At 35.5% G+C, this 14,811-nt stretch overlaps 2 protein-coding genes across 3 annotated transcripts; both read right to left on the reverse strand.

Moving 5' to 3' along the window:
* Positions 1-631: 631 nt before the first annotated feature.
* Positions 632-3,356, reverse strand: LOC307001043 (caspase b-like). Its single transcript, XM_079617146.1, has 3 exons — positions 3,223-3,356; positions 1,987-2,259; positions 632-1,703 (listed from the first exon to the last, which is right to left on the reverse strand). Coding segments are annotated over exons 1-3 (291 nt in total). The 5' UTR covers positions 3,224-3,356; the 3' UTR covers positions 632-1,686.
* Positions 3,357-8,109: 4,753 nt separating this feature from the next.
* LOC307001038 (caspase b-like) lies at positions 8,110-13,784 on the reverse strand. 2 transcript variants are annotated; one of them, XM_079617139.1, is made up of 8 exons: positions 13,685-13,784; positions 12,473-12,749; positions 12,088-12,224; positions 11,309-11,482; positions 9,810-10,065; positions 9,615-9,698; positions 9,292-9,398; positions 8,110-9,162 (listed from the first exon to the last, which is right to left on the reverse strand). In XM_079617139.1, exons 2-8 carry the CDS (start codon positions 12,738-12,740, stop codon positions 9,052-9,054), a joined length of 1,137 nt encoding a protein of 378 aa, XP_079473265.1. In that variant the 5' UTR covers positions 12,741-12,749; positions 13,685-13,784; the 3' UTR covers positions 8,110-9,051. The 2 variants fall into 2 exon arrangements, with proteins under 2 accessions (XP_079473265.1, XP_079473266.1); XM_079617140.1 differs by lacking the exon at positions 13,685-13,784 and having other exon boundaries at positions 12,473-12,837.
* Between the last annotated feature and the right edge of the window lie 1,027 nt (positions 13,785-14,811).

Here is a 14,811-nt window from a genome sequence, read left to right on the forward strand (position 1 = left end):
AAACTGCTTAGTTTATCAACATAAGTGACTATTCCCTGTTCTTTTCAGAACATGTGATCCTGAAACCAAGTAAATGATCAGGTACTCTCTACAGTTCTTTTGTAGTTACAAGAACTTAGTAATTTAGAAGAATTAAAGTGTCTGTTAAATGACTAATTGTAAAAGTTACTAAAAGTGTGTGTGTGTGTGTGTGTGGTCACTCATCATTTTTTTGTATTTGCTCATGTGAGCTGCATGTTCTCATTATCATATCACAGATTGTTCAGAGGAATGTAATTGTATCATGTGTCCTGCAGGGGAAGCTGGAGGCTTCAGTCAATCATTTCTTAATAAAATAAAGTCACGAAGAAATCATATCAATAAATGATCCCCTCTTCAGACAAGCTCTGCAGATTGATTAAGAAAAGCATTATCACATGGCGCATGGGATCATTCTGTGATACTTTTGCACCTTTTTTTAAAGCTTGATGATGCTCACTGTTATTCACTGCCATTATATGAAACTGCTCTTTAAAGGTGCTCACTTTACTCACTTTGTCCTCATGCAGAAGGTTTCAAACTCAAACTGGTCCTCAGAAATCTGCACAAGAAGGAGTGCCTCTAACACAGACACAAAATACCAGCCCAGTAGCAGAGATAAAGTTATTAGATAAAAGATAATACACCATTACTCCATCAACACTGTTGGTCAAATACAATTTATTTTGATTTGGATACTACAGATATTTAATAAACAGAAAAGCAAAACCTTCCCACATAGCAAGCAAACTACTTTATGATGCTGAAAACTATATCCTGATCATCTTTGTTTCTGTCTTTCTTTGCAACTAATTATACATTTTGGTAAACACTGTTACAAAGGCCACAAACTCACATAACAAGCCAAGAGTCAAACTGCCCAACTAAAGGAAATAGAGGAAAGTAAAGGAAACCATCGTGGTGACCAAACATTTTCAATAAAACAACATCTAAACCTCTGTTAATTCTCAGTATAAGAGCTTGTAGACGTGTAACAGAAACAAAGTCAGTCTGGTTAGTAATAAGTGAAGCTGGTAATGCTGTTTGTGGAGTTGTTTAATCCTCCTTTGCTGAGATCTTCACAGATTTAATGTCTTTTATTTGTACTTGATTTCAGGCTGTCTTTAAAGTCAGTTAGTTGTGTTTCATTTTCTGAGAGTGCAAGCATGATGATGAACCAATGCAGTTTAATTTCAACATCCAACACCAAATTTTGTGAATAATTATAACTTATAAAAGCAACAAAAATAAAATGTAACTGCTCAATCAATAATATGTCACCCATTATACCCAAACAGCAAAAATCTGCATTTTATCCAAGTGTAAAGAATAACATCTCATCAGACATCACATTAGGAGAGTCTCTTCGCTTTATTTATGTATTGCTTTATTACAGTAGATGTGACTGCACTTTATCCTCACTGAATTTTTATTTAACTGCATAAATGAGACCTCCAAGATGAATGGTTATAGTTTCATTACTTGCAGAGACAAGATAATAAAGAAAAATACATAATATTGTTGTGGCAGATTAGACCGTGTTTATGTTTTAACCTTGAGATGAAGAAGGGCTGAAGATTGAGTCACGACCCTCATAGATCTCCCAGAATCCTCTGAGCAACATTACAGTAGCAGAGACAGACCGTTCATGGGATCCAGAGAAACTCCTTATCGACAAGAACCCGCTTCGAGAAGAGAAAAGAGAGGATGTTTGTTTCACACGAGACAAGCAAATACAGCCATCAAAACACAAAAAAATATTACATAAAGCAATGAGTATATAGGAAGAATAAATAATATTGTATATTTAATAATACCACATACGTTTTCATTAACACAAGCTTGAAAACAATGATCTGACTTGTCAACCGATCTCACAGGTAAACGCAACTGTTTGTTGTCTGCATGGAATCACTACGATATACTTCAGAGACTAAATCATAATCCAGTAAATAGTTTTTCCTTTACCTTCCTGAAGTTTCAAACCAAGTTTCTTTGCGAGATCATTTCGGTTGATGTTCACCAGCACTTGTACTGCAACCGTCCCAGCATTAGCACTGTACTTCTGTACCATACGATCCACGACTTCCTCGCGATCCGCGTTCTCCAGCTTGGCCTGAGAAATAGTCTCGATGTCTGATCCTACCCCGTTGCACAGGTACCAGATGAACCGCTTGAAATCTGCACTCACAATCTCATCAAGAGCGTCCAGGATCAGTCTTTTAGCCTCCATTTCGGTCACTATAGGAGAAACAATCAGTCTTGATTCTGGAACTTTAATTCATTAATTGTGCTCTTTAAAACAGTTCACATAAACATAACTATTGACAATAGCTCACGATGCAGTTACTCACAAAACCTGTTCCGTTCAGAAAAGTAGAAGAAAGTTGGAGAGCAGGAATTCAAGGATATAAGCGGAGGTTATGTGAACTCTGAATTGTAGATTACTAGTGAAAAGACGTTTAAGGAGGATCATGTCACACATTGACCTCTTAGGTCAGTACATAGATTTAAAACTTATCAAATCTGCATGGTTTGCAATGTTGTGTGAAAGGGCTATATTTTAAAATAGACAAAAACATTTTTTAAAGTCATTTTTTCTGTTTTCAATAATTTTTTTTGATAAAACGGTATTTTTTTTGATATAAGGTGTTATAACACCCTTTACACAAGCAAAACACAACAATAGGTACAATTGAATTTTATTCAAAGTAAATGATCAAATACTCTGTTATTTTTTAGTTACTAGAACTCTTGTGTAAGTGAACTATAAGTATTTGTCAGTACAACACACTATTGTTATTTCACTTTCCCTGTTTTTTTTTTTGACGGAAATACATTTTCATGCTTTTTTAAAGTAAGTGTAACTCATTAGATTTTGGTGTGTTGCGACAACTTTGACCTACATGAAACTACATGATCAAAGTCTCTCTTGCGAGCGCAGAAACAAGGCCGCGCCACAAATATTGCAACATTCAGTCTTTTAATTATAAGAGGCGAATGTTTAAAATGTTGAGTCGAAAGAATGCCATAAATAGGATTTACAGTTAAAAGTAAAAAGACTAATTGTTGCAGACTTGTAATATTTAATAGGCAACTTTTTGTCTAAGGCGTTTGTAATCTTATTCTCTCAACATAACTAAGAAACGATATCAGATATTGAAAACATTTGATAAAGTGAATTATATGGAATTATATACTTACTCTCTGGTTGAACAATATTTCGTGTAGAGTCTCTCTGGACTTCCTTGTGCTTCGTTTGTGTTTCGCTTTCTCTAAAGGTGTTTCCAGAAATACTTCATTTTTTTGTTCCTTTCTGTCTCGCCCACACTTGAGCGTGCAAGCTTTTAATAAATTTCCCCCTTTTTCCAACTAATTTCCTCGTGCAATTATGCTTTGCACAAATTTTTGTAACAAACTGTGAACAATCATCATTGCTACCAGTCAACAATTTGATCTCACTGTGATCTCTTTGTGTCTAAATGTCACAGCAGTTCAATTGTTTGTGTCTTATTATTCATTTAAAATCCTTCATAAATGATGATGCCACAGCTGAATCTCATACTGTATAATCACAGGGCAATTATAACTTAAAATATAAAATGAACAAGACCACACAAAGCCTGCACACTGAATCTGTGATGATTATGTTGTTATCATCAATAACAAACCAACATCATCTGGATACATTCACTTTTGGCTTTTCCTGCCATAACAATTATTAGTTTTTAGCGGTTGTTGTCGGGGAATAACATACCGCTGGATGGAGTGATTGACAAATCAGAATCAAGTATTCCACAGAGCCATTAATAATCAATAAAAAAATGTTGTGCATGTTTTTTTTTTTTGTTGTTTTTTTACTTCAACCCATCATCATTTTAATTGTGATCCACCTGTCCAACTCTAACTCCTCCTCTCTCGTAAAAATGGGAGGCTGGGCATTTACGAGGAAGTCCTTGACCTTTGCTGTGTCTTGTTTGTTTTCTCTTTCAGTTGTTTTAATTTTCAATCTCAGGGAATAATTTAATCTTAGTCTTCTGTCTCTGTCTTCATGGCTGCCCCTCTGCTGGGCAACGTTATGCCGACGATGCATCAATGATCACTGGATCTCGAAAGATCCAGAAGATGTTATATCTGTCGACAGATTTCACCGCAGCCACCGGTGTCCAATCTGAGCCTGAGGAACACCTGTGAGTGTTACCTGAGCGAGAACAACACGAGGAAGGAGAATGGAGAACTGAAGTGTCAGACACAGAAAGATGATTGAGCTGTTCTGTCAAACGGATGATATAAAGCACAGAAACACAGACGCTACAACAGGCTACAATGCTACAATGTTCTTTAAGATACTTATTTATGTAATTATTAAATGCTTAGGTATGGCAGCCCAGTTTATTGGCAAGAAAATTACAAATAGGTATAAATGCATGTATCTTTTTGTGCAATATACATGTAATATTTGTGTCTACACTGTAAAAAATGTTCGTAATTTGAAATACTGTAAAATACTGTAAAAAAGCAACGGAAAAGACATGTTAATTGCTTTACAGTATGTACTCTTATTATACACCGTGGAAATCTGTAATAGCTCTCACAGGACATTTCATGTAGTTTTACAGTAAAATACTGTTAAATGTACAGATTTTTGAAGTACACTGTAAAAAAAACTTACCGTTGCATTTACCATAACTCACCATAAAAAATACGGTTGCAATTTTTATGTTTTACATAATTGAACTAAAATTTACGGTAAAACCACCACTGCCGGTATTTTACCGTAAATTTCACAGTGTTTTTTAACAGTGTATCTTTAAAGGTTAAGCTGAAAGATGCTCTTCGTTCAGCTGAAGGGACCTTACTGTTATTACAGAACGGTACGTCACGGGATAGCAAAATCTGCAGGTACATTAAGGTGAGGTTTAAGATGTTAGGGTCAACATAATTAAACAATTCCACAGATGTTTACTTTACATAACTTCAGTTAGCTTTTCAAGTTCCACCCAACTGAGGACTGTAGGCTGACTGGTTAGACATAGTCTGGAATAATTATTCGGCAAGTATATATTGGTTTAAAAAAAGGTAGAAATAAAAAAAGAACTGCTATACAAATAAATAATATTCATAGAAATTGAAGTGTATGCCTACATTAACTTGACAAATAAAGCATTAGAGAAAAAATGTCCAACCGTTTTAAAGGGTTATTTACATACATTTTCCCTGATCATTTCACATATAGAGGTCATTGTCCTAACATACAGGAAACCTTGTTAGTCTAAAAAATAGTTTTTATTGAAACCAAACTGATAAACAGCTTGTTTTTGTCTTGCTCCGCACTATTACAAAAAAACAACATAATCAGTTCAACGCCTACTTCTTCTTCATCGCCTCTTTGGCTCCGCCCACTGACACATGAAAAGACAAGCAGGAAAAACAAGATCACTGGCAGAAAGATGTCTGATGGCTTTGGATACCTCCAACCCCCTAATGGAGGGGAGTATTCACCCACCGTCTGCCTCTGATGGCTTTCGGTACTACACCAGCCTGCGACCTGGAAACTCACCGTCTCACTTTCTAACAAATTATACAAGAAGAGAGACAAAATCCCTTCAGCTCAACGCGAGCACAAACTCCTCTATAATCAATGACACTGTTTACACTGCTCAATGAATCTCTTACATCCTGTTTGCACGGTTAGTTATGATGAAAGCATTCGTGAACATAAGAAAATGGCCTTTGTTTTTTAAATTATTACAGCTTTTGTTGTAAAACCCTACCAACATTATAAGTGCAGTTTTGGACAACTTTAAATATCTCTGACAGATTTGTTGTAAGGTCATTGAGTACAGCTTGATATCTATTAATTCCTCTTGTGAGATTTGTGTGGATGATTAAGAGTTGTAATCCCCACAGTCTCAAATATGACAGAGGAGTATCAGGATGGAGTTCGAGAAACTCCATCAGTTCCTCAGAAAGGAGCAGGATAGCAGCTCTAAATGAAGAAGAGAATGAAAAGGAAGCAAATTTGGAAAGCAGAATACAAGGAGGAATACTGTCTCTCTCTGACAGAGTTAGAGAACTGGAAGAACTTTCTGAGGACGATGACATCCACACTGAGCTCTTACACAGCTAAGACAAAGCTCATCATGTATGTGTTCACACTATACAGTCCAATCGACAAGCTGTGACTTGACTGCTCACACTATACGTCTGAAGAAACTTGTTTTACTGGAAGAAACACGCTTGGTTGTATGTCCAATTCTCTGAGCTGAAACGTAAAAAAAAAAAATTATAATATTATATTATTATAATAAATACAGTATATTATACTTCGATGTATTGTCACCATATTTTATTTTATTCATGACAAAGCTAAAATTCGTCCTAAATTTTACAAAATAGAATTTTACAAAAAAATTCTAATTTAGATGAAAATCGCAGTGTATGCCCGGTAATGTTTGATATAACATTGTGTGTTTCTGTTTCTGTGTTTCTCAGAATTATTATGACATTATGAACAGCTATTTTTTAATTCCCACGTTAAAGGGATAGTTCACTTTAAAATGAAAATTCTGTCATCATATACTCGCCCCCAAGTTGTTTCAAACCTGTATGAATTTATTTATTCTGCTGAACACAAAGGAAGATTTTTTTTTTCCTACAATGTAAGTCAATGGGACCTGGTAACTGTTTGGTTACTGACATTCTTCAAAATATTTTCCTTTGTGTTCAGCAGAAGAAAGAAATTCATACAGGTTTGAAACAACTTGAGGGTGAGTATATGATGACAGAATTTTCATTTTAAATCTATCATATAACTATCCCTTCAAGATTCTTTCTAATTATACATGAGCTTTAAGTCAAATTCAAAACTGATTATGTGAGACTTGTTTTATTAGAGCAAAATACACACTCCCTGATACAGAAACTCTTATTGATGTTCCCAAACATCTGGGCAACTTGAAGTACCAAGTGCAATGGTGGTGGTTCCAGGCCTCGCGTCTCCAGAAACCCTTGAGGAACAGAATCTCTTTCCCTTTGTGATCCCAGAGGATCAGTCCATCCCTCTGCGTGTTGTTCCAGATAAAGTTACTGTGACTGTTGAACAGAAACTGTCGTTCATGGAGAGACATAAAGTCTTGATCTTCGTTTGTTTTGGTTTTGTCATGGTTATATGGATGATTCTGACATGGAAGAAAGAGCAAATGAATATCTGAGGAAAAGGAAAAAGTTTCATCCTGCTGGATTGTCACGAACTGTTACTGTTAGGTCAGTGTGTTTTCTCTATTCAGTAGACCTTAGTCAGGATATTATTTCATTTCTGAGAGGACAAAAATACAGTTTCTTCACTGGATTATATTGTTGTTCAACAGAAAGCCAAATGTTCTACCAACAAAACGTGTTTCCAAAAAACTTTTAGTAGATACATTTTGAAAGTTGTGAGTTTTGAAAATGACGTGATCTTTCTGATTTCTCAGTCTGTTTTCATTCTTCATCTTCATTGATTCCTCTCTCATGTCCTGAATGGATGTTTTGTTGGAGTCTCCACTGCTGGACGGGGGTCAAAAGTCAATGAAGAAAGAAAATAACGGACATTCGAGCTAAAACATTGGGAATTGAAATCCAGTTTATTTAGTGATAAATTCATACGTTCTTTGTTACAATGTATTACATAAACAGGCTTCTGCTCTTCTTTACAGGATATTTTAGAACCAGTATGAGTTTAAAACCATAGAGATAAACATAATTTTATTGTCAAAACAAATGAACTCAATTCAATTCTGCATTATTTATTCACAGCTGCAGATATAGCCTTAATAAGTTTTGTTTTCCCACATAGTCAGATCTTTTCCAGCCCTCAGGGGCAATTCTAGACCCTTCACATATAACTTTGAGCAGCCATAACGTGTCTATAACATCTACCTTCACTTTATTTGAACAGGGAAGCGGTCACATGTGTGCCGTGAAGCCAAACTTAACCCTATGATTATATTGCCAATATCTCAGTTCAAATATGCCAACATATGAACAGAACTTCAGTACGAGGCTTGAGGCTTCAACCAAGTGCAGAAGGATAAGCAGGCAAGAGACAGTGATAACAAATTGGAAAATATTTATTGATTAATTAGCATTTTTATCAAAGATTTGTAAATGTTGAAAATGTTATCAAAAATGTACTGCACATTGTCACCATTTCGTGGACATGGGTGGAGACAACAACTTATTAATCCGGCCTGTTCTCACGTACACGTTTTTTTTTCTTTCTCCATTCTGTCCCTGATGGAGTTTTGGTTCCTTGCCGCTGTTGCCTTGCTTTCTGGCTTGCTTAGTTGGGGACATTTAACATTTAATATTCCACAATATTATAGATCTGCCTTAAGGTGGACGATGATGCAAATATTTTTTTTTATTATTTTCATGTTATCACTGTGAAGCTGCTTTGATACAATCTGTATTGTAAAAAGCGCTACATAAATAAAGATGACTTGACTTGACTTGGCACAGACCCCACACCACTAATCCTAACCAAACGTATAATACACACGCACCCCACACCACTACTAAACAAACCAACCCATGCGTGTCCTATCCACGTTAAAAAAAACATTTAGCATATTAATTGCACAATAAACACACAGCGTGCAATAGAGACACATTTAGTGTGATCGGGTTGATTAATCGGTTGTTAATACAGTAATATGGTAATATAAAAGTATATGATGAAATGTCACTAAATGGGATCAAGTTTAACAAAAATAAAAGTAAGAATGATATATAAAAATGATTAATTAATTAGGTTACATCTAAATGAATAAATGTCATAATTTTAATTACAGCACAGATTTATGTCTTGAGCTCAGTATTCCTCTTACCAACTTTAAATATTTCATTTCAGAAACAAATTTAGAGCACATTTGTACTTTTTATTTATTTATATATTTGAACACTACTGTTTTTCATATTAAGACTGTTTTTGTTTATATGTCGAGTTAGAGATTGTCATAAAAGTGTGATTTTGATTGAACCTCCACATATTCAATGTCCAGGGAACAGGTAGAATTTTTTTGTAAGGGTGACTCTTTGTATACTTGGTAATATTTTGCAATGCTGTGGGAAACGTGGGTCATTATCCATGCGTGAGCTGATCTATAAAAAAACATATTTGAAAGTGAAAAAAGGTTCTATATTACTGCACTTATATATTACTTTGCTTATAAATATCTAAAAATATAAATGAAAAAAATTTAAATAAGTAAACCTATTTACTTTATTTACCTCCCTGAACAGTTCCATGATGTCATCATTGTGAGCCCTTTCACAGAACACCTCCACGATGTAGTTGACAAAAAACGATTCTTTGATAAGAGTCCAGTCAGGGATACCTGAGATACATCAGTAAGTTAAGCATTTATATGTATAAAACCAAACAAACAACTCCACTGTTTTATTTGTCACACATCTGAGTGGTTTCATCAGTTCAAAGTTCATTTAATAATTTTTACTAGACATTCGTGAACAGACAAATACATGTTTGAGCTACACATTAATCTAATTTCAGCAATCATGTCATATACAGTAAACTGACCACCAGTACTTACCAGGGGGTCTGGACGTAAAACAGACGAAATCTTTGTTCACATGCATCCAACGACCTGAGCATAAGTAAAAACCTCCATGGAGTTCTGGACAGAGAAATGGTTAACAACACACAATCCAGTACCAAATAAAGAAAAGCGTAAAGAGATAACAGGAAATAGCAATATGAAAACTGAGTTTTATCAGTCATGTTGTACCTCCTACATAGTTCTGAATCAGAAAAACCTTTGGTTTATTAATCAGAGCAGGACATTTCTCTGAGTTCAGATGGGAGTAGATGTCGTCAACACAGAAGTAATCCCTGCGGTTTTGCTCGGGATGATAGTTGACACCTAAAATTATTTCTTCATTACGTCCGGTATATTCCCCATGAGACATCAGAACCACAAAGGTGCTGTCCGAGTCTTTATGTTCAGAACGTGCAGCGAAGTTCCTGATAGCTGAATCTATTTCCTGTGGACAAAAAAAAAATATTAAAAAAAATATAAACAACACTGCCAGGCCGAAATATTTTCTGTTTTAAATAAGCAAATACTTAAGAGTCAATTAGGATTTTAGTCATTTAGCACTTCAGGATCATTATTGCAGTGATCATTATTGTTATGTTTCTATCATGTTAAAGTGATGGTTCAGAGTAAAATCTACCCAGGGTCCTTTGCACCATGACCTCGAGCCAAACACCCCCAGAAGCTTTTTTTCCTTTGGTGGAACATTATTAAAGTTAGAGCTTATTTAGAGATATCAGCCGATTGGCTTAGTGCAGGCGCTAATGTATCCAAGGTTGTATCTCGTAAATTACCCCAATAATAATTCAGAGAAAAACTAGTACTCATAGGTTCTGTACTCATAAAACGAGGCATTGGAAAGTTTGTAAGTCATGAGTTTATTTAAATAACACTTGCCTGATGGCTTATGCTAACGCTAACATGGACGTCGAGGTCACTTCCGTGATTTGGGAAAAGCCCGTAAAAGTCCTGGCAGAAAGCGATGCATAAGGATGTAGTGTAACGAAAAATTCTTATTGTTTACGAAGTGTTGACAACATTGTGTTAACTAATAATTGTTGCAAACTGGTACTACCAACAAAATATTACTGCATTCCTGGAACTGGGCGTCGTTACAATACATCCTTATGCATCACTTTCTGTCAGGACTTGTTATTTAAATAAACTCCTGATGTACTTACAAACTTTCCAATGCCTCATTTTATGAGTACAGAATCTTGTATTGGTGCCATTCTGGGAATTAATGGGGTAATTTACGAAAAACAAACTTGGATCCATTGGCGCCTGCACTAAGCCTGATTTTACTCCGAACCATCCCTTTAACAGTTCTTCTAACCCTATTCTATGTAGTGTGTGGTTTTCATTTCTTAAACAACCATGAAGACACATAATGGCCATATTCCAGGATTACAATGTCAAGATTAATCAGGCTCAGATTGTGAAAGAATGGTTGGGAAGAATAATTTCCACACATGAATCGGCTCCTCTGAGTCCAGACCTAAACCTCAGTGAAAGTCTCTGGGATGTTCTTGCGTATAATAACATCACGACACTATTCCCATTAAGAGGTGCATCAAGATCTTGTATTGACAATTCAAGAGTCCAGTACTCTGTAAAGTCTCCTCCAGCACATCCCAAAGACTTTCACTGACTTATGTAAAAAAGTATTAATTTCATGAGGCTGTACTTACAATTCCAGAGAGATTTGTGTGCTTCTCAACACTATAACCCAGAGCCGTCAGCAGCCACTCCATGTTCTCCTCGTCTCTCTCTGCTCCATCCCTGTGAATGAAGTGCTCAAACTTTATGTTGGTGATCAGCAGAGCTAAACGTTTCCTCTGAGACCTGTCCTTTGGGATATAAACCTATGAAACACAATCCAAATCGAACAGGATTAAAGCACAAGCAACAGAAAAAATCTCTGGAGCAACATTAGAACTGGGTATCTTAGGAGGAGCATTAGTCAGGGTTTCCACACCTCGGTGAACTTCAAATTCAAATTCAAGGACTCAAGTGAGAGCAAGGTTACATCGAGTTATCTTGTAAGATAAATTGTTACAGTTTTCATGTGTCAAACACAACTATGCAAAAAAGCTTTTTTTTTAGTTTGTCATGGCAACGTACAACACAAAGTCCCTCACGCGGGAAACACAACGTAACGCATAAATGCGCGTAACTAACGTAAATCAAGCAAGCTAGTATGCATAGGCCACGACGAAGTATTGGCGAAATAACACATTAGCGGACCGGAGAGAATAATATGGGTTTTTTTTTTTCAGAAAACTTCAAGCACTTTCAAGGACCTGTATCTAGTTTCAAAAACTTTCCAGGGCCTTGAATATATATATATACATTATTTTTTTTATTTTTTTATTTTTTCAGATTCACAAACTTTCAAGGATTTCAAGGAGCCGTGTTAACACTAATCCACATTTAAAAAAATCAGTCAAATGTGATTTGAAACAGATACTTTTTTCTCTCTTTTGAGAATGGCAGTCTTCAACTGTTGGCTGCATGGAGTCATCGTGTGTGGACTCGCACTGGACTGGACCAGCTCCTCCACAGACACTGGAGCATTTCTGCTCTCCTCATGAACAGATGGAGGAGCTGAAGACAGAACAACACACATCATGTTCTACATCATTCATTATATATAAAGATGTACCAACCGCCCATTGAACAAAGAACAATCTAAAGTCTGGACAAAACATTTTTTCTTCCTTTCTAATACAGTATATAACATAAAATTGGCAATATGTTCATATACATAAAAATGTCCCTTCTATTTTTTTTCTATGTAATTTAGAGCAATACACACATAGTCTTTACACCAGTATAAACGGGTTTTTCTTTACCTTCCTTAAGTTTCAACTCAAGGCGATGTGCAAGATCATTTTGTTTGATTTTACGTAAAACTTGGACTGCGATCTTGCCCGCATCATCACTGTACTGTTGTATCATACAATCCACCACATCCATACAGTCAGATTCCTCCAGCTTTTCTCTGAGAATAGGAGTGATCTCTGGCGTCACTCCATTCCATAGGTGCTGCTTGAACTCTTGGAGATCTGTTTCAACAAGCTCCTCAAGTGCCTCAGTCATCACTCTCTTAGTGGCGGCCATTTTGAGTCACTGGGAGAAAAATGACAAAACAGTCTTGACTGATCTGGGACCATCGTCCAACAGTCTAGCGGACATCAATTTATCAGACATATAAAAACGAAAACAAAACTTTTGGGTTGATGTATATTAGCTAATTTACATGAACGTAATGAGATGTCTTTTTAAAAGGTTAATTTGTTTTCCAAGCAAATATTACTATGCAATTAATTTAATGAATTACTAATTAATTAGGCCTACATTTTTGGTTTGTACCCGAGTCCCACCACCCTTTTTTATTCGTCATGTAAAATATTTTGATCAAGACATATCATCAAAGCAAAACTAATAAATCATTTTGACTTGCAACTTTATTAAACAAATCAAACTGTGTAATCATGAGGAAACATTTCTGTTTTGCATGGTATAGGCCTATACATTAAACTGGCACACGTTGCAACCAGTCATTTAAATATCTTGGTCTAATAAAGGTCTAACATTATAATAAAATAATAAAATATAATAAAATAAAATAATAATTTGTTACATTTATATAGCGCTTGGTTCTCAAAGCGCTTTACATGGAAGGGGGAATCTCCTCAACCACCACCAATGTACAAAAGCAAAAATAGGCCATTAATATATTACTTTTTATTAAAATATTGCCACATTCAGACCTTTTATTATTATAGTACGAAATTACGAATGTTTAAAATACCATTACAGAACAATGGACAAACATTTTACTTTTAAATGTAAATCCAAATTGTTGCAAACGTGCAATATAGCCTATTACTTTTCTCACAGAACGTTTTTTCTAAGTTGTTCAAAAGAACAAACGTTATCTTAAAAACAAAAACAAAACAAAAAACAACAACTTAAAAAACAACTTATATCTAACTAAAAATACTAAAAACCTATATTATTATCAGATATTGAAATGATTTAGAATAATTGACTGTACTTACGTTTCTGGCTGGACAGAGTTTCCGTGTAGAGTCTGCACTTCCTTGTTCAATCATTTGAGGGTCTTGCATTACTTGTTTTCCCAGAAATACTTAATTTATCTTTGTTCCTCCCAATCTTGCGCAAACCTTTCAAACTTCAAAGTTCTCCAAGTGGTGCTCACTGCAGAGTCGAATTACATCCAGCTCCTCCTCTCTGGACATCTAATGGAGTTATGGGTCGAGTTAGGGTGTGGTTAGATATTCTAGCTCCACCCATTAGACCCATATAACATTCAGAGAGGCGGAGCTGGACTTCACACTCCACCCATGGCTCTGCAGTGAACAGCCTCTCAAGGTTTCACGCTTTTCCAATAGTGCGTCCAATGATGCTTTGCACGATTTATGGTACTAACTTCCATCAAACTACAACTTCAACTCCAATCATCTTGTCAACAGTATATTATTAAAAGCACAAGATGATTCGAGATTTATCTCCTCATCCTCCAGCATTGAACATGTTGTCCACTTATTTAAAAGACTAGAACCATTTTTTTATTGAAATCCCACCTGCTAAATAAACAAAACAATAATCAATTAGTTTTTTCTTTACATTTATTCTTTACATTATTTTAAGAATTTAATATAAAATAATAGAAGCTGGATATTGTTCTGAAATCAGAGGCTCTGTGACCAGTTGTGTTTCTGAAGAGTAAAAGTTTTATTCCCAAATACAATGGCAAAAAATATGTAACATATATGAGCATATAGTTCACTATAGTATGCGTAGTGCACTAGCCTATGCAACTTTTTTTGTGTTCAGAATATACAAAATATATTGAGCGAGTAGGGGAGAGCCGGGCACATCTTTTGTGGACTTTTGTTGATCCACAGTTTCTGTTTTACTGGTGAAGTGTAAACGTCTAAAAAGTCTAAAAAGTTTAAGAGATCATCCTGAGGACGTAGGTTAGATTTTCAACACACCACACTGTAATGAAGTGGTGAATGACAACAAAAAGCTATCATTTATCTCACTGACTGAACTATATAAAACTTTCCTGATGGTCTTCACTCTGAGATGTTGTCCTCAACTGAGACTGTGATGATGCTCTCCGCCCCTAGAGGGAGTTTATTTTTCATAGTCAAAACCA

The sequence above is a fragment of the Phoxinus phoxinus genome, assembly GCF_949152265.1.
Source record: "Phoxinus phoxinus genome assembly, chromosome: 6".
NCBI lineage: Eukaryota > Metazoa > Chordata > Actinopteri > Cypriniformes > Leuciscidae > Phoxinus > Phoxinus phoxinus.

What these genes read in the sequence shown, in the direction of transcription:
- LOC307001038 (XM_079617139.1), bottom strand. Translation starts at nt 12,740, where the DNA reads ATGGCCGCCACTAAGAGAGTGATGACTGAGGCACTTGAGGAGCTTGTT. An exon ending in TTCTCAAAAGAGAGAAAAAA is followed by an intron (nt 11,483 to 12,087) that starts GTATCTGTTTCA and finishes TGTGTTTCATAG; the next exon opens with GTTTATATCCCAAAGGACAG. An exon ending in TTTTACGTCCAGACCCCCTG is followed by an intron (nt 9,399 to 9,614) that starts GTAAGTACTGGT and finishes GATGTATCTCAG; the next exon opens with GTATCCCTGACTGGACTCTT.